The sequence below is a fragment of the Seriola aureovittata genome, chromosome 16 (assembly GCF_021018895.1).
Source record: "Seriola aureovittata isolate HTS-2021-v1 ecotype China chromosome 16, ASM2101889v1, whole genome shotgun sequence".
Taxonomy (NCBI): Eukaryota; Metazoa; Chordata; class Actinopteri; order Carangiformes; family Carangidae; genus Seriola; species Seriola aureovittata.
Window position 1 is genome coordinate 10,883,041 of NC_079379.1, and position 18,405 is coordinate 10,901,445.

At 41.6% G+C, this 18,405-nt stretch overlaps 1 protein-coding gene across 8 annotated transcripts; it reads left to right on the forward strand.

Annotated features, from left to right (window-relative positions):
• Nucleotides 1-598: 598 nt before the first annotated feature.
• On the forward strand, nucleotides 599-18,172 carry trim46b (tripartite motif containing 46b). 8 transcript variants are annotated; one of them, XR_008829877.1, is made up of 12 exons: nucleotides 599-1,012; nucleotides 5,076-5,337; nucleotides 5,521-5,710; nucleotides 6,201-6,399; nucleotides 7,153-7,299; nucleotides 7,610-7,705; nucleotides 8,844-9,097; nucleotides 10,148-10,269; nucleotides 10,553-10,891; nucleotides 13,806-13,870; nucleotides 14,615-14,844; nucleotides 16,184-16,251. XR_008829877.1 is itself a non-coding variant. In XM_056399342.1 (12 exons), exons 1-12 carry the CDS (start codon nucleotides 920-922, stop codon nucleotides 17,134-17,136), a joined length of 2,442 nt encoding a protein of 813 aa, XP_056255317.1. In that variant the 5' UTR covers nucleotides 601-919; the 3' UTR covers nucleotides 17,137-18,172. The 8 variants fall into 8 exon arrangements, 7 of the variants coding, with proteins under 7 accessions (XP_056255321.1, XP_056255322.1, XP_056255323.1 ...); XM_056399342.1 differs by lacking the exon at nucleotides 13,806-13,870 and adding an exon at nucleotides 16,695-18,172 and having other exon boundaries at nucleotides 601-1,012; XM_056399343.1 differs by lacking the exon at nucleotides 13,806-13,870 and adding an exon at nucleotides 16,695-18,172 and having other exon boundaries at nucleotides 601-1,000.
• The last annotated feature ends 233 nt before the right edge of the window (nucleotides 18,173-18,405 follow it).

An 18,405-nucleotide genomic window follows, 5' to 3' on the forward strand; every position in this document is an offset into this window, starting at 1 on the left:
AAGGAAATACTGAGCTTTCTACACTTTTTAGTAGCTTTGCAGTTTAAGACTTAACATACAAATGATGATCATTCCTAAGGATGTGATGCGCTTTTATAGATTGAACTATACACCAATGAAAGTATAGTTAAATTAGCAACACATCCACCAACCACAGCATCAAATTGTTGTTTATATATCATTGTCATTACATCATACTAATAATCACAGAGTGGATTCGTTCTGCATCATAAATACTTTCATTTTTTAGTATTTCAAGGAGGCTACAATAAATAATGAATTTTATTCGAGTAAATGAAATGAATGTGACATTTGGGGTCTACAGCTGGTAACCCAAGGCATACAGTCCACAAGATAATGGCCAATGTTGCTCCACTGCCATATGCGTTAATGTTAGCTATTTAGGGAAAACCTCACCTCAAATCCTCAAAACCCTCACTGTTTCCATACAGGATTGGTGATGTCGGTCTACATCCTTGAGGGAACGTTACTGCTTGACACATTTGCTCTCCGATGGAGGATTCAGATTCGCTTTTCCCCGTCCAATGGCATCAAGCTTTCAACCTGCTGTGTTCCACATCATTTGAAGGCATCCGGTGCGGGATGGCAAGGGTGGGGGGCGGGTGTCTGGGTGAGGAATACAGCTACAGGCATCATTCAGCTTGGATATAGACTGAAATTAGTAACAAATTGAGGAATCGGTGTCCTCGTTTTTGTTTGTTTTTTACTCAGAAGCTGATATTTATCAGCCTTTTTGTATTGATGCGCAAAAATGTCCAGATCGACTGTCTTTTGAAAAATTATACAAATAGATTTTTACCAAACGGTAAACCGGAAAAAAAATTATAGTTACACATTTTTAAATTGTTAATATGTACCACATGGCCTATGGCCTAGATACGTCGCGATTAATATCCAGATGATGAAAAGAGGAGGAAGCTATTTTCTTAAAATGGCAGAGATGGATTTAAAAACAGCCACATCAACGATGGAAGCTTTGGTTCGTATCAGTGTGAGTATGTGTCTGTTTTTGTGTTGTCGGTGTGTGTATACTCAAATAAGGGTAGGCTATTTCTTTTTTCTTTTTTTTCTTTTAACTGCAACCTTTTTTTAATTTTTTAATTTTTTTAATGTAGAACTGAATTCACGGTGTGGATGAATACCGTGTCTCCATGTTTCATCCTCCGGAGCGTTTCTGGAAAACGGGCCTGTCTGTCTTGCAATTATAAAGAAGGCCTTTGAATTAAAATGAAATACGATGCATGTGGCCGATACAATTTAGGGGAAATCCCCAGTTCTTGGTGTAGGAAATCTGTGGTGTAAGGTTGGTTTTCTTGATGCTGTAACCCACATTAATGGAGATCCTAAAATGCCTCGATCGGCACACCATACTCGAGCTAACTTCCTCTTCGGTTCTGTAAATAAATGTGCTTTTTTTTGACTGTAGATATGACAGTGTTTTGATTTTTTTCTAATGGCAAAACAGCGTGGGTGCAGACTGAAATGACACGTTTCTTATTTTGGGCTCACTGGATGGTCGTTTCCATGGAGACGAGATGCAGGATCTTCGGCTGCTGCTGCTGCTGAGGCAAGGGAGAAAAGTGTGTAGATGCTGCTGTGCTGCTTGTAGCAATATAGGGTTAAATGTCATGAATCGTGTGCAGAGGTGGTTACGAGGACTGACTTTCCCGAGGTCTTCGTTCGTGCACATGTTATATGACATATCACATTAAAAAAAAAAAAAATTATAACGTGCAGCATCTTTTCATGCAATCGAGTTAGTCATTTTACCGGTGCAGGATGGGAGGAGGGGAAGGGGAGGGGGCGGAGGAGGAGGAGGAAGGGGGGGGTCATTGTTCGAGATGCACTGCCTCAAACCCCTCCCCTCTTTTCAAGAGACAGCGCTGTCTTGATGCTGGGAATGTGCACGTAGTCCACTGCTGCCATGGCGCCTAGATTCCAGGTGAAGGTAAGAATGCGATGTCGCATCGCCTGTTTCACGCCTTCACCGCGCCGGGCTCGGCATTAGCAGTGCGCACTATCCATCTCAGCTGCGGGCCCACAGTTTGTCGTGGTGTTTGTGGTCTGCTGGGACCGTGATATCCTGAAATTGCGACACAGTACATTGCACGAGGGGGCAGAAAAAAAAGGCAGGCCGGAGTTGACATTGGAGAATGACACAGAGGGACTGAGATGGACTGAGGGGGAAAGTAGGTTCCGTTAATCCAGTGTAAGAATAGTGAATATGGATCTCTTCGTTTCTTTTGCAGCAGCCTAATTGTGTCTCAACTGGGGGAACGTGCCTGCAGCTGTATCATTTTATTTAACTGTGGAAACTGGGAGGGCATTGCTCGCATCAATCATCTTGTATATGTTAGTTTTGTCATCTAGCTGCATGTTGTGTGAGTTCTTGGCCTTCTTAAAAATCAAGTGGACATGCAGGAATGTACCCCTGTATATGATTCTGCAACCCCACACAGAAACAGTGGTATTAACAGTGGTTTATGGCGCGCTGTTATAAGTTCTCCTGATCCTGCATCACATCAATGTGACAAAATCTCCAAACCCCCTATGCAGCACAGTCAGTCGGTTTGTCTTGTCCCGATTTCTGAAGTGAACTCATAGTGTCAGTGCTGCTGCTGCTGCTGCTGCTGCTGCTGGTGGTGGTGGCCCTGCAACAGTTTTGGTTGTAGGCTGAGGTTGTGTGTCAAGGGCATCCATGTAGCAAAATAAAGCAGGCCATCTGAACCGGCAAAATGAATGAAAATTTGACATACTCCTCGTATGGTTCACTAACACATACTGTTTATACACGAGATCTGAGTAATTAACACACATACTGAGATACATGAAGCCTTGTAGTAAGAGTGACTGTGGATGTGAAGTCAGAGGTTTCTGCAACAGCCTGTGTGTCCTTTTCTGTCAAATCAATGTCCTTTAGCTGGGCAGTGACATGCTAACTGCTTTAGAGGTCGGCTTTTTCACTTGTCCCCCCCCCACCCACACCCACAAAAGCTCTGACCACTGTGGTTACATGGACTGAAGGTGCTGGTTCAGCAGTGAGGTATACAAAGAAATAAACCCATCATCAAACTGTCATATAAACTGATTAAAACGAACACTTCTACTGTGTGTGATGTGTGAAATCCAGTGTCTTTGCACTGCATTTTTTGTCCTGTTCTTATTGTGCCATGTGACAGTATGTACCACCATGGAGGCAGCATCTGATATGCTATGAGAAATATGAGCAGTAACAAAGCCAATCTATGGATGTACACTAGAGCTAGTGGTCATTTGTAGCCTGTGTAATACACATTTACATCCACATGATGATGCTGAGTAAAAAATATGTAATAAATACAGAAAGACATACAGACATACAGTAGTGGCTACTGGCTAAAGTGCTCATGTTCATATGCATGGCTTGAATTGAAGAGATGCACTCTGTGCAGTGGTTGAATAATTAATGCCTGGTCTTAATCCATATTTAAGAAGATTGATGCCCTATGTCGCCGGTCTGGGACAGCTGTACCCATTGCCCTGTCTCTCTCTCAGTTCATCTCTGTCTCCTATAATACTGTACTTCCTCAGTGGTAAGCCTGCAAGTATATGGCTAGGTATCAAACCTCACTACTTTTCTGGGTCCAACTGAAATGTGTCCGTAGATCAATTGTCTGAGTGCTTGGTCAGATTCATAGCCTAACGTTTACTTATTCTTTAATAATATGGTTCATTTTTTTAAATCAAAATGTTGTTTTAGACTATTAATTTCTTGCACGGCTGACAATATTTAACATTTGAGAGAGTTTTCAAATGATATCCAGTATGTTTGTGTAAAAAACAACTTGGGTGACTATAGTCTGGAGGTGTACAACTGGCCTAATCTTCCGGTCAGAGAAAATGCAGCAATTTCACTCCTTCAGATGAAACATTTATTCCAAACATACACTGGTTTCCAAGCATGAGGAGTTGTTAATATGACAGGTACATTACATGTGGTTTGTGATATCTCTAACAGGAAATAATAATGACTTCACAGCACATTTAGAATTTAACATGGGGTATTTGTTACATGAATGAAAAGTAATGCTACCTAATAACCACAAGGGGTCAGGGCATGGACATGAATGAACACTAACATGGCGCTGATGTCCAGGTGTGTAGAAGGTCACATGACCGGACAAGACACTGTGTCACGGAATTCAGTGCCTCCTTGCGCTAGTTTTAGCAACATGACAGGAGGTAACACAGTCAATAGAGTAAATCAGAGTTGGTATAACGATGCTAATTGTGTACCGTAGTTACATGAGTACCTTGTGGGTTAAGCTAATAGCCAGCTAATGATCTCATCAGCTCCTGAACACTACTACTACAACACTACTACTGTCGACAGTCGGTATTATATCGCGATGGACACATACCATCAGATATTATTTGACAGAACTTACGTTGTCATCGACGGACACTGCTGTAACAAAGGATATTCATGGAAGAAAAGACCAGCAGAGAGAGGTTAGTTAATTATTCATACAGTAGTCTGTCGAAGGGGAAGCATGCATGTGCACAGTCTCTGAGGCAGAGCAGGTGTGCCGTGCTGTGATGTCACTTGACCTCCAGCAGGGACATTTTATACAGCCTGGGCCGACACTCAATAATAGCAAATATTGCGATATTCCCCGCCTTATGCGAAATCGATTTTTTTTTTTTTCAGTTTTGCAGTTTTGCACAACCTGATGAGCCCAACCCTCATTTCACTGCTTTGTTTACTGTACATTGCACCTTGGCATTTGACAAATACAACTATGAACTGCTGTTTACTAGTAGGATCACTTATGCCTGAAACATGAAATACAATAATATAATTATGTATTATATCGGGATATTTGGGCTGACTGTATCGAGATATTACATTTTGGATATCACCCATGTTTAATATTCAGACCTAGCTGCAGGTTTGACTTCTAACAAAAGGCTAATTGAGCAGATTTGTTGCTCTTTGTACGTTACTTGGTCTTACATGTTGTCCTGAAGTTACTCAACTTATTTTTATGTTTTCACCTCTTTGCCTCCGACAGTCTAACATGAAGAGCCTGGAGCATGAGCTGCACTGCCATGTGTGTAAGGACATAGTCAAGCAGCCCGTGGTCCTGCCATGCCAGCACAGCGTCTGCCTCATGTGTGCCTCGGAGGTCTTAGTGGCAAATGGATACCCACCTCCAGAGCTTCCCCCAGAGCCCAACTCTCCAGCCTCCACTCCCAATACCCGCTCACCCCGTCAGGCACGCAGGCCTGTTCCTAAAGCTGAGCAGAGGCCCATTGACCGTGTGCTGCGATCAGGTATGGAATAACTCTTCATTTGCCATGTCAATTTAATCCATCAAGGGGGGGAGAGAGGGGGAATATCTTTAACTTATCTCAACAGAACATTGTTTCTTAATGATTATAAACAGCCTTTTTGGTGTGAGGGCTTTTATTTGCATTTTAGAATGATGACATGTTTTTTTTTGTTTTTGGTTCGAGGTCCCCATCCGCCTTCTCCATCCATGCCTCGGTCTCCGGGATATGGGACGTATCCAGGGCGACGCCGGAAGGAGGGCCCACCGCTGGTGATGATGTTCCCCTGTGTCCCCTGTGGCCGAGATGTGGAGATGGGAGAGAAGGGTCTGACTGACTGTCTGCGCAATCTCACTTTGGAGCGTATAGTTGAGAGGTAGGTACCACAAACACACACACACACACACACACACACACACACACACACACACACACACAAACAATGCAAAAATATGCACAAAAAACTTGTAACTTGTAACTTGGGGCTGAAAAGCAGAAGGTGTGGGAAGATAGATCTAGTTGTGGTTGTTGCAGTTGTTGCTGTTGAGGGATTCTGCAGAGCATGCACTGCAACATACGGTAGCTACTCTGGCTGACTGTGTGTTTCCACAGTCTATTGACTTTGGGGTCACTTTATCGCCTATTCAATACTGTTTGTCTCAGTCTCTCACACCGAATATTTTGCTGTCGCGTTGTAGAAGTTCTCACACCCTTACATTCGGCTGTTTAGAATTGTCCTCTGCTTTTGACTACTAATTATTTGCTATTTGTTTGGCAGATCCCTTTTGATAAAAAGTTACATAATCACAGCTGTATAACTGTGGTCTAAAACAATATTTCTCTGATTCCCTCCATACCACCACCAGGTACAGACACACAGTGAGTCTGGGCAGTGTGGCTGTTATGTGCCAGTTTTGTAAGCCTCCTCAGGCTCTGGAGGCCACCAAGGGCTGCGCTGACTGCAGGGCCAATTTCTGTAATGAGTGTTTCAAGCTGTATCACCCATGGGGGACACCACGGGCACAACATGAACATATTTTACCTACACTCAACTTCAGACCAAAGGTAAGACATTCAGACACTTACTGTTCATCGACATGTGTAATATGATAAAGTTCATTTTCATATCACTTCATATCAATTAAAACAATACAAAGGCTCTCTTTTCAAAGGGTTTATAAGTTGCTAATGGCTAACTAATTGCTTTATCAATTATAAAACTTACACGTACTTACATTGTGTAGACTCAAGAGACTTTGCAGAAAAAGAAGTCTGTGAGGAAATGTTGTCGGATAAATCGGATCTTGGAATATCCACTATTATTTATTTACAAAAGAGGCACAAATCTAATAAAAGCAGATGGATCTGGAAGGAATACCTCCATTATTATTCTTAAAGGCTGGTGACTGGGTTGTTATGTAAATGTCTGATTGCCTTTCTCGGTGCAGTGCCACTTATCTTAAGGGGGATCAACTGTGTGTTTGCTACTCATGAGACATTTGTGGCACGGATCCTACTTTTTGATTTAGCAGTGTGAACACAAAGGTCTAATATTTTCAGATCAGATCCACATGGATTAGAACGATGGAAAAGAAAGAAGAAACATGAACATAAGTATGTGTATATATTTAAAATAGATAAAAACCTTTACATATGCTTTACTTCTGTGTTTTCTGAGACCGTCTGGCTGCTGTTGGATAAGATAAATACATGCGCATCCTCGTAATTCTCTGCTACACTGCTCTGCTCTTTCCTCTCCCCCAGGTAAAATGTGTTTCAAATACATTTGTTCAGATTTAATTTGACTCTCCTCTTCAGGTTCTGACTTGTCCAGAGCATGACCAGGAGAAACTGCAGTTCTACTGTAGGTCCTGTCAGCGGCTGCTCTGCCCGCTCTGCAAACTGCGCCGCATCCACACCGGACACAAAATCCTCCCAGTGGCCCAGGCATACCAAGCCCTGAAGGTATGACTCTGAGTCTGACATGATCTGAACTAGGTTTCTCTAAATGTCCTGCAAATTGCAAGGTTTAATACACAGAATTGTTCTGAAAACTGCACTTTAATGTTGCTTCTCTACCATTTAAAATTCAATTATTGAGTTTCGATGAAGTGAAGTGACGCACTGACATCTAAAAACAGTTTTAAAAAGAAGCCAAGCAACGTACAATGTGCAGTAATGCAGAACCGTTCAGTAAATGGTCTAATGTAGAGTTAATGTAAGACTGTGTGTAACAATTAACCTGTCTGATGTGTATTTGTGGTCTATTTGACAGGAGAAGATTACAAAGGAGATGAACTACATTCTGTCCAACCAGGACACAGTTCTGGCTCAGATTACCCAGCTGGAGAGCGCCATCACTCAGACTGAGGTGATTAATAGTTAGGGCTCACAAAATGTTGCTGAACATGGATGTAACACCAAGCAGCAGCTAAATACCAACAAAATTGCCAAGGTTCCTGTCTGTTAATTTAACAAATATAAGGACATCTGAACTGTTATTAATGTAGTTGTCAACAAACAGATAATGAAAACTCATGAAGTTACTAGATTCCTCCTGGAGCTTTCAACTTCATCTCATGGTCTTCATCAGCTGACTGCATTTGTTTGTTACAGTGAAGAAGAAGTATAAATAAGCACTAAATATTAATATAAAAATATGAAGACATACTGTACCCTCTGCAAATACACCTGTGTTATATTATATTGTCATTCATTATCTGTTTATCCAGCAGTTATTGATGCTTCACAGGAGTTATAGCCTAGTCGCTGACAAATACAGTTATTAATACACACAAAAATATTCTTATATATGCATTCAAATACATTATAGTGTGTTATAAATTATATATTTACTGCTTATATACTACTTATAGATGCTATATATAAATATTACTGTGTTAAAATATTAACCCAACAGGTGATTCTACAATGAAAACACGGAGCCAGCTTCAACCAATCAAATTTTATTGGTCATTTGGATGCTACTACTATAATAATATTATACTACTTATAGTATAATGATATTGTGTGCAACCACTTCCCATTTTCTGTGTGATCTAACGTGTCTGAGCTTGTTCTCCACTCAACTGTTTTTCTTTCTTTTCCTAATATGAACATGTTGTACTGAAATCCGTACTTACGTAACAATAAAGATAGATGCTTTCCTGTTGTAGGTACAACCCTGCAAGACAAGTTCTGTTTCATGCCACAGATGAAAGCGTAGCTACAAATGTGCTCATGAAAGATGATGAAAATCAAGATTGCACACAGATGAAGAAACACAGTGCACAGTAGTAATCTGTCCATTATAAAGTTCTTATTTGGAATCTGCCTCATGTGAAGGCAGACACATTTTTACCAATTAATTTAATCTTATTGATTAATCTCGGCCTTCTCATAGAAAAAGCCTTATTAATCAACCGGACTTAAAGGTGATTTCAGTTAGCATCAGTTGGCTGTGAGTTGTCAGATGTTTGAACTTGTCCGTCTGTGTTATTCAACACCAGGTAAACAGTGTGTCGGCCAGAGAGCAGCTGGCTCAGAGCATCAGAGATTTGACTGCGGCGCTGGCCGAGCGCCACGCTTCCCTCACCCAGGCTCTGGAGGTGGCACGGCAGAAACGAGGCGAGGCGTTGGCTGCACAAGTGGCAGAGAGACGGGGATTGATGGAACATGCAGGGCTCATGGCGTTTACCCAGGAACTGCTGAAGGAAACCGACCAGCCCTGCTTCGTGCAGGCTTCTCGCCAGACTCATAACAGGTTTTCCATTTGTTTATCTTTGCCATCACTCTCTGTCTTGATGGAACAGGCCGTAGATTAGTTCTGTCTTTCCTTGTCAGTGTCTCTTCCTTAATTATTACAGCAACAGATTTTACTCACACCTTGTTTCTGCAGAAAACAGCTTGCAATAGGAAAAATGTTGCTCAGTATTGTTTGTAATAGCTTATAGTAATCATTAAACTATACAGTATTTATTTAATAATAATATTTTATACGGTATTTGAGAGGGATAACTTGATTATCTCTTGGTGAGTGGATCTGTGTTAAAGAAGATATGTCACTATTTTCTCTATTTTTTCTTGTTTTGTTCTAAATCGAATTTTGCCAAATCAAAAACAACCAGAACATCTGATATCTGATACATTTCTTAACTTAAATAATGACCAAATGACCAAAGACAAGAAATCAATAATCAAAACTGAATTAATCTTAAGTATTTCCTGTGTATCCAAATCCTGATATGGCTTATTTGTCTGTGACATAGAACAGTACCGTTGTCCAAAAACATGAGGCACACAGTCCACTGCGTCACATGTTCCTTCATCATAATGAATGTGGGCACTGTAGGTTGTTTACAGTGAATACCACATACAGTACCCTGTCCTTTTCCTTTAAACACTCAGTAGTGCACCATAATGTATATTAATCCGTAGCTGAAAATAGTCCCCAACAAATACACAATTTACTTCTGTTTGGATAACATTTGCTAAACGCTACAGTGCCCAGCTGTCCTAGGAAGTTACTTTGTAACCTGTCTTTAGGAGAATTGAATGGGCCTGAGGCTTGGCACAGGCACAGGCACAGTAGGGAAGGTGGAAAGTATTGAGAGATAAACTAATGAAATGTTGATTTAACCCTAAGAAAAATATAGACCAATACCAGCCTTATCCTTTAAAAATGATCATACACCACTCCCTCCTCGTCAGTCTGTCTCGTCCTCCCATGCAGCTTGATGGAAGCATCATTTAAACACCCATCCTCCTTTATCCCTCTAACCCTGCTTCCCTTGTTTTTTTTTCACCGCACCAGGTTGTGTAAAGCAATTGAGAATCTCCAGCATTTCACTCTGGCTGCTGATCCATCCTTCAGACACTTCCAGCTGGACGTCTCCAAAGAACTCAAACTCCTGACAGAATTGAACTTCATCCAGGGTGAGAAAGGGAGTGGGGAGAGGAAGGGAGAGGACGGGGATGGGTGTGGATGGAGATAGTGGAAGGGTACAAGATAAGGAAGGGAGGGAGTGAACAGGCAGACAAGGAGAGAAAGACAGGGGCTCTTTCTCATATCACTTAGTGTAATAAAGCTGAGATGCCATCAAATAAAGTAAGTGAATGTGAGCCAGCAATAGAAAGATGGTACGACTATGACGTGTTAAACCTCTACATTCAAGCTTTTTACTCATGGAAACTTCATATTCAAAACATTTTATCACAGCCCCCTTCGCTCCAGTGATTGACACCCAGCGTACCCTGGCCTATGACCAGCTCTTTCTGTGCTGGCGACTGCCCCAAGACTCTGCACCCGCCTGGCACTTCTCTGTCGAGTATCGCCGTCGGGGTGTGGTACCAGGAGGAGCGTCCCGAGGCGGGCTCAGAGGAGGACTGGCCGCCGCCCGCTGGGGCTGGCAGCGATTGGATGAAGTGAGTGGGACCAGTGCCGTGATTGACAGGTTGGAGATGGACAGCGTGTACGTGCTGCGGGTGAGAGGCTGCAACAAGGCAGGCTACGGGGAGTACAGTGAGGAGGTGTACCTGCACACCCCACCTGCACCAGGTGAGAGCACGCACTGAACTTTTAACTCACCCTCATTAACAAGTAAATACAGAGACTTTGACTTTGGCACAGGGAAGCTGCACAACAACAAAAGTGTATAGAAACAGGTCAAACTCTGCCCTAGTTTGGCAGGACCCCACTTAATAAGGTGTGAAGTGTACTTTTAGACATCTCATACATGCAATACATGAAACATCAAAGTGAACTTGTATTGCTTTTCTTTAATTTCTGTCATATACATAATTTAAATCCCTGGATGTACATATTACATGTGGCCAAAGTTTCAAATAATGAGGTAAACATATATAAAAGTAATCCCCCTGAGACAACAGCTCAAGTATCAAACTGCTCTGGACTGTTGTAACAAGCTGACGTCGGCTCGCCACGGATTTCTACAGACGGTCATCCGCTCCGAGCACAGCTCCAGGAACAGAGTTTATTCCAAGCCAAAATCCTGTCAAACTTCGGTCTTCTTGGTAAATGTACATACACACTCTCCTAAAACAGCCTACTTGAATAGTATTAGAGGCAATTCATGAACTCCAGTATACAAATAACCAACGGTGCAGGTTTACTGTACAGTCGTTTGGGGAACAACTATTAACAGGTGTGTATATAGCAAAATACGTATACGCAAATTGTGATTTTAAGACTAAATCCACTGTTATGTCACACAATAAGCAGGTGATGGGTGTAATACTTACTGAACACGGACGTCCTGCTGTAGTCTTTGTTGCTGCGGCTGTTCGGGCTGTCCGCTCTTCTATTCTGGGATGGATTCAGGCTCAAAACATGTACAGATGGATTTGAGAAGTGGCCATTTCCAATAGATTATGTTCTGGTTCTTAGTAGTTTTACAGTTTTCTTTCAGAACCTCCACATTGGTAAAAGGATGAAGCGGAGCTCACAAGCACAAGGTGCTGCAGCTCGGCAGGCTACCAGAGGGCTTTTAGGGAGGGGGGCCTTAAAGGGCCTGGAGCTAACAATGCCTGTTTCAGTTAAGGGCTCATCTGAGGGGCTACAAAACAGGCTGCATGAGATAAATAACATTTTTTGAGCTGTGAATCATGCAAACCTACTGTAGTGGAGTCCTAGAATAAAAATGTATAGATGGAAGTTAACATAAAATTTCCACTTTAATTTGCAAAGGAGAGACAAAATAAGAAAGAGTGGAAAGATTCTTACACAGATTTTGTACAATGAATTGATGGAAATGTGATCCACATTCGAGTTTGAAAACATTGGCAGTGAGCAAGGGGTAACATTGTAGGATTTGGTAGCACTGTAACTAAGTCAGAGAGTAGATGAAAAGGCAGTTGGAAGGGTGCAGTACAATGGGAAATCTGAGACATCTCTTTGTTGTCTAAGTGGATTCAGTCCATCTCCTGTCCACAAAAGGCACTTAACCTTAAATTACTCCACAGCATCTGCTGAATGAACGTTGTATATGGAACATTAGTATGCACATGAATAAGCCATTGCGTCACGGTTTGTAAAGCAGGAGCATTCAGGTCTTCTGACAATTCTCAGTTCTATCTTCAATTTCTATAAGTTCAGTCTGTTACTGATTCGAACTGTTTCCTTCTGTTCTGTATGAAATCAAGCCTCGGTGGCTTTTGCTGTTTTTCAGTATGCTGTTAACCAGGAAGTAACATGCTGAGCCAATAAGGAACTCTGAGTCACCAGTGTCGGGAGCTGTACTGCAAAAAGCCAATGATTCAGTCACTGATGATTCGGCACAATCATTCCCGGCTGACGAGATAGTGCTCCCCACTGCATTGCAAGTGTGTGAAATGATGTTAACGATCTGGCCATCACAGTCTCCTGAGATCAGTCCCAATTAACACTTATGGGGTGTACTAGAATGCACCGTTGATGATAAGGAACATCTACCCATCAGATTTTCAAAAGCGTTGTCGGGCGCTAGGTTGGCTTAAACCCTGGGATGCTACAGTCCCTCTGCTGAGTTACAGCCGCAGATGATGTCGGGGCCGGAGTGCACATCAACAGCTCCTCGACTTATTTTAAAGGATAAATCTTTTTTTTTTTTTTTTTTGGGGGGGGGGGGGGGGGGGGGGTTTGTTCATAGTCTCAGCCATTGCATTTGCAGTTATGATTTATTGATTAATTGATCAACAAATCGATCAAAATTCAGCAGTAACTATTTTGATGATTGATTTGATTAATCGATTGCAATATCAAAACTTACAAATAGCTCCTTTAACGTCAATATGTGAACTGTCACGGATGATTACAGTGGACAGCTTGAGGAATCTTTTTTGCTCTCTCCTTCAAAAAAGTTCAGCTAACCTGGGAAATTATATATTGATTACATCTGTTTCTTACCTCCAATTACTTACCTCCCTTCTTTCCAGCAAGGTCGATGTATCCCCAGATCTCTGCATAAAACTTGGTGATTTCAATCCTATTGTTACTATGAGGAAATGTCCAAAATTAAAGATTTCCTTTAACCCATTGGTGCTAAAAACAAGAATGTCAGAAGGTTCATCCATCACTTTCATAAAGTGTAATTTTTATATGTAACATGTCTTTTTATATCTTCCACCCAACTATGAGTCTTTCTACTATTTTTGGTTAACAACGTATAGCCACTTAAATCAGTGACAAGTGTATGACAGCTACAACAAAATCTCATTATATCCATACAGCAAACTGTAGTTGATGTCATCTAGGAGCCATTCATCTCTTCACGCCAACTATTATTTATCAGTCACAATAAAAGCATCAGGATGGTTACCATGGTGAAACACTTAATAATTCATTCTCTTTCTTTTCTACCTATTCCCATCTCCTTTTTCCATTTTTTACCCACCATTCTCCACTTTCAGCACATCCTCATTTTCTTCCTCTTTGTTTTCTTATCTTTCTCTCATATATCATTTCCATTTCACAGCTTTGTACTTGTCATCCTCTTCTGCGCTACTTCCACGCTGCCAGTCTACGTGCCTCCTCCGGAACGTAAGAAGTGCATTCATATCTCTTGGCCACACCTCCGTTCCCCATGCAGCATAATTATCTCCTCTTCTCCTCTCTCTTTGTGGTCATCCCATGCATCCTCTGTTCTTCCACCCCCCCCCCCATCTAGACACCCACTCACCCGTCTGGCTCTCACTCTACCTCCTTAAACGAGATCTGTCCGAGCGCTGATGATGAGGTTTGCAGTTTGTTAAGACCTGAGGCTTAACAACGTGGATCGGATTCAGATCCAGGGCTTTTTAATGGTGGAGTTGAGTGACTGGTGAATTCCTTGTGTCCCTGTACTGGAGGCTGTTTTTTTCCTTCCTGCTGTTGCGTATGTTTCCCCTGTAAGATGTATTTGAAAGATCTGCACTCCCCACAGCCAGAACGTCTTTGCGACACCTTTTGTATTTTACTCCCTGAGTCATCAATGTATGGATCAGTGTCCTTTTCTCTTCCAGTGCTGTTGGGAGGAGGTGCATGCCTGCTCTCTGTTCCCCTCCCCTTAGTCTCTTAATTGTTTATTATTCTCCTAATTTCTCTTCTCCTTGCTGCTTTCTGATTGTAAATCTTTACCACTCCCCCTCCGTTGCTTCCCAAACTTCTTCTGTTGCTTCTTAACCCCCTATATGTCGTTTCTGAATGCACCTGTCTTCTTTGTCTTCTCTTTACCCTCGTGTTTTCTTCCCTCCCTTCTCTTTCTGTTTTCCGTCCCTGCCCCTTTCTCTGCTGTGTCCCTCCCAGTGCTCAACTTCTACCTGGACTCTCGCTGGGGTCTCCATGCCGACCGGCTGGTGGTCAGTAAAGAGCAGCGCTGTGCTCGTAGCGTCCCTGGTCTCTCTCTGCTGCAGGCCGCTGACCACGCCCTCACTTCCTGTCACCTGACCTCGGACCTCCTGGTCGGGGATGTAGCTATTACACAGGGACGTCACTACTGGGCATGCTCAGTGGAGCCTGGGTCTTACTTAGTGAAGGCAAGTAAAGTCAAGTAGTAAATATATTTTACGTACAGAATACTACTACTTATTGGAATCATGATCAGACTGTAACATTAAAGCACAAGTGACATTAAAGCTCGGTTTCAAAGATTTTCTTTATTACATTCAACATTAATAAGTAACAAAGGTTTGAACAAAAGTTCCTCTTGTATTATTTACCAAGTTTAACACAAAAATGCTAGCTTGTTTCATAATGACTGTGTGGGTGTGGTTTGATCAGATTTATAAATCTATGTCTTGACCTGTTTTCAACAGAGCCCCCTGCCCCACTTCAAACCAGTGAGAAGAGCTTAGTGAAAAACACAAAGTACAGAAATCTCTTTATGTGTTCATGTAGGGTCCAAATTGTTAATAGTAAGAAGCTGATTGAAAATTTGTTTTTTAGGGCCTTTAACTGATCAACATTCTGATCAGCACTGTTACGAAACTTAAACCTTTTTCGTTCAAAAAACAGATTTTTAGATTTAAAGTTCAGGGTCACATTGTGATGCTGCAGTGAGAAAGCTGGGGCCTGCTATTCCTAAGATCTAGAACGAATCCTGTCCTCAAATATGTCTGATATTTGTCACCAGACAAGTGTGAAGTACCTGAATTTGCCCAGTAATGCGTGTGCTGCTGAGAGTTTTATGCACTGCTGTTTTTAATTTAAGTGGGTAATGACAAGGAAATAAGGATCAAATAAAGTTTTGGTTTCTTTTAAGGTGGTTTTAGCTCTTTCCCTCTCTGGCTCCCTTTTAAAACTAAATTCCCATCCAGTTTCAGCTATGCAGCAAATGGACACATGGTTCTTTGTTAACTTTGGGAAAAGTAGATAGAGAGATCATGCCTGAGCCAAAACGTGTGATTTGTAGAGGTAACGATGTTTAAAGTATTTATGACAGTTAGCGGGAAAAGAAGCACAACACAGAGTGAGAAGCTTTGGCCCCCACAAACCTCCCATGACTGCGTTGTTTCAATGGAAATGACAAGTTTACAAAGAATAATGAGAGGATTTTGCGAGTGTCTTATGTTTATCTATATTGTATACATATGTGCATTCTAGGACTACACATACTAAGGCTTTAATTTGTATTGTATCTAATATGATCAGATTAACTCAGTGATTACAGATGTGAGGTTTAAGATGAGTTATTTTTCATGAAATAGTACAGGAAATAATCACCTGAGAGAAGCCTATCGTCTCTTAAAAATGCTTTTGTTTCTGCGTCACTTCAAATAATTGTAGCTGGGGAAAAGAGAGCATTAGATCAATCAGTTGCCACAAGACAAATGCTTAGGTAATTACAAATTGTTTGCTTTTTTCTCTTTTGAACAGGTTGGCGTCGGTCTGGAATCTAAACTGCAGGAGTGGTTTCACCTTCCACAAGACATGGCCAGTCCACGGTGAGTAGCTGTAGTACAATCTTTCCCAGTCAGGTCTAATCACTGCTTCTGTAGTACATGGAAAGATTTTTGAGAATCTTGGCTAAATTGAAAAAGAAAAATGAAATTATAACCTGGTATAAAATAAATAAATTTATTCACAATAACCAAAAACCAATAACCCACCAACTGTGACAGTAGCACTGAGTCATTTGTAACACACGTGCTGCGATTGAGGGTGCATGGGAAATAGTTAAAAAGTGAGCGAAAGAAGTCAAAATAGGAGAATACACGTAATGGATAAATGTTTGAAACAACCCGCTTCTGCTGAGCCACATTGTACAGAAGTAGTGCGAATGCAAACCTGACCAGAACCTACTGAGGCCTCAATAACGTAAATTATGAATTCTTTTGTAGTAGCTGTCAATCTCATCCTGATTTTATAAAATGTGCTTCGTTTCCAGCTACGACCCAGACAGCGGTCATGACAGTGGAGCAGAAGATGCCTTGGACTCTGCTCCGCCTTTCTGCTTCCTCACTATGGGAATGGGTAAAATCTACCTGCCCCAGCACAGCAACCACCACCACAGTAGCCATGGGAACCGAGACCCCATCGCCAACAGCAACGGCCCCTCCTCGCCCACAGGCGTCACCTACCCGCTGCCGCCCCGGCTCGGTGTGTGCCTTGACTTTGAGAAGGGCCGTGTCACTTTCTACGATGCCCACTCTCTGCGACCTTTGTGGGAGGGTCATGTAGATTGCTCTGGCCCCGTGTGTCCGGCCTTCTGTTTCATTGGTGGAGGGGCCCTGCAGCTCCAGGAGCTGGTAGCCAATCGGAACGCGGATCAGACTCCGGTCAGAAGGGTAACCATCCAACCCCGTGTCTCCAATTTAAATAACAATTGATGCCTGATCTGAGGTTATATGGTAATTTGGAATGTAATTGGTAATTGTGAAGTATTTACTCAGCTAGAGCAAAAAGTTAGACATCTCAGCGATTTTGTTTTTGTATTTAATTTTCTTTGTATGAGAAAATGTTTCTATAGCAACAAATATGCAATGTAATTAAGTTTCTTACATTTTTGTTATATGCATTTTTGCAAGAAGTATTGCTTAAGTGGTGTCTGGTATATCCAGCACTTAATATGTAATTATACCTTTGATGCTTGCACTTGTAGCCAGGCTATATTGCATACATTTATAAAACTAATGTAGATACAGCACCACACAGTGCTGTCTTTCCTGTAGAAGCTTTTACTCATTTCATGCCCATAATACTTAAAGCTTAACATATATTTTGATTTAGAAATATGATCATTATGTGAGTAAAAAAAGGTCACAAATATTTTATTGCTCTGTTACTTGTGTTTAACCACACAGTTGAGGGCATTTCTTTGCCGTTGGTGAAAACTTTCCAGTCCTTCACCCATTATGATCCCAACCAAAGTTATTGTTGTTCTGGGATGTAAATGTGGTAAATTAAAGGTAGAGAGGAACAATGAGGCAATACTGTAATTAGGAGCTCCAATTATACCTCTGCTGCACAGCTAATCACTAGTTTCCACAGTTCTGTTTATGCATTGCTGTTTTGTATTTCAGATACGAGTCTGATGTCTGTGTGTGTTTGTGTGTGTGTGTGTGAGTGTGTGTGTGTGCGCTTTTGTGTGTTTACTTCGCTATGTGCATGGGTGCGTGTGCGGTTTGACTGATAACAGCGTTGATTCATTGGCTGACGATGAAAAGTTGTTTTCTCGCAAACAGTTCTTTTGATTTTTTTTTTTTTAACTTTGCTTGATTGTAAGTTAATGAGCAGCGCTTCTTGTGCAACGATTAGCAGATTAAATCCATGTAAACTTCACCTGCTGGCAGATTGTTTGCAAAAGAAAAATGGATTACAGAAATAAACACTGAATAAATACAAATTGTTTAAATTACGACAACACCTTATGTTTCCCTTTGTTGTTGTTTCTGTTTAGTTAGAATTCAATCTGCTTCATGTGGTTTTTTTAACCGTTCCCACTTCACCGTGAGGGTGAATCATCACTTGTTTCACCACGAGGGGGCAGCAAGACATAGCAGAACAGCAGAGGCATCTCCAACCTCTTTTTAACACACTGCAGCTATTGTAATGATTTTATTTGGAAAGATGAATAATTGCACCTATTTTCCATAAAA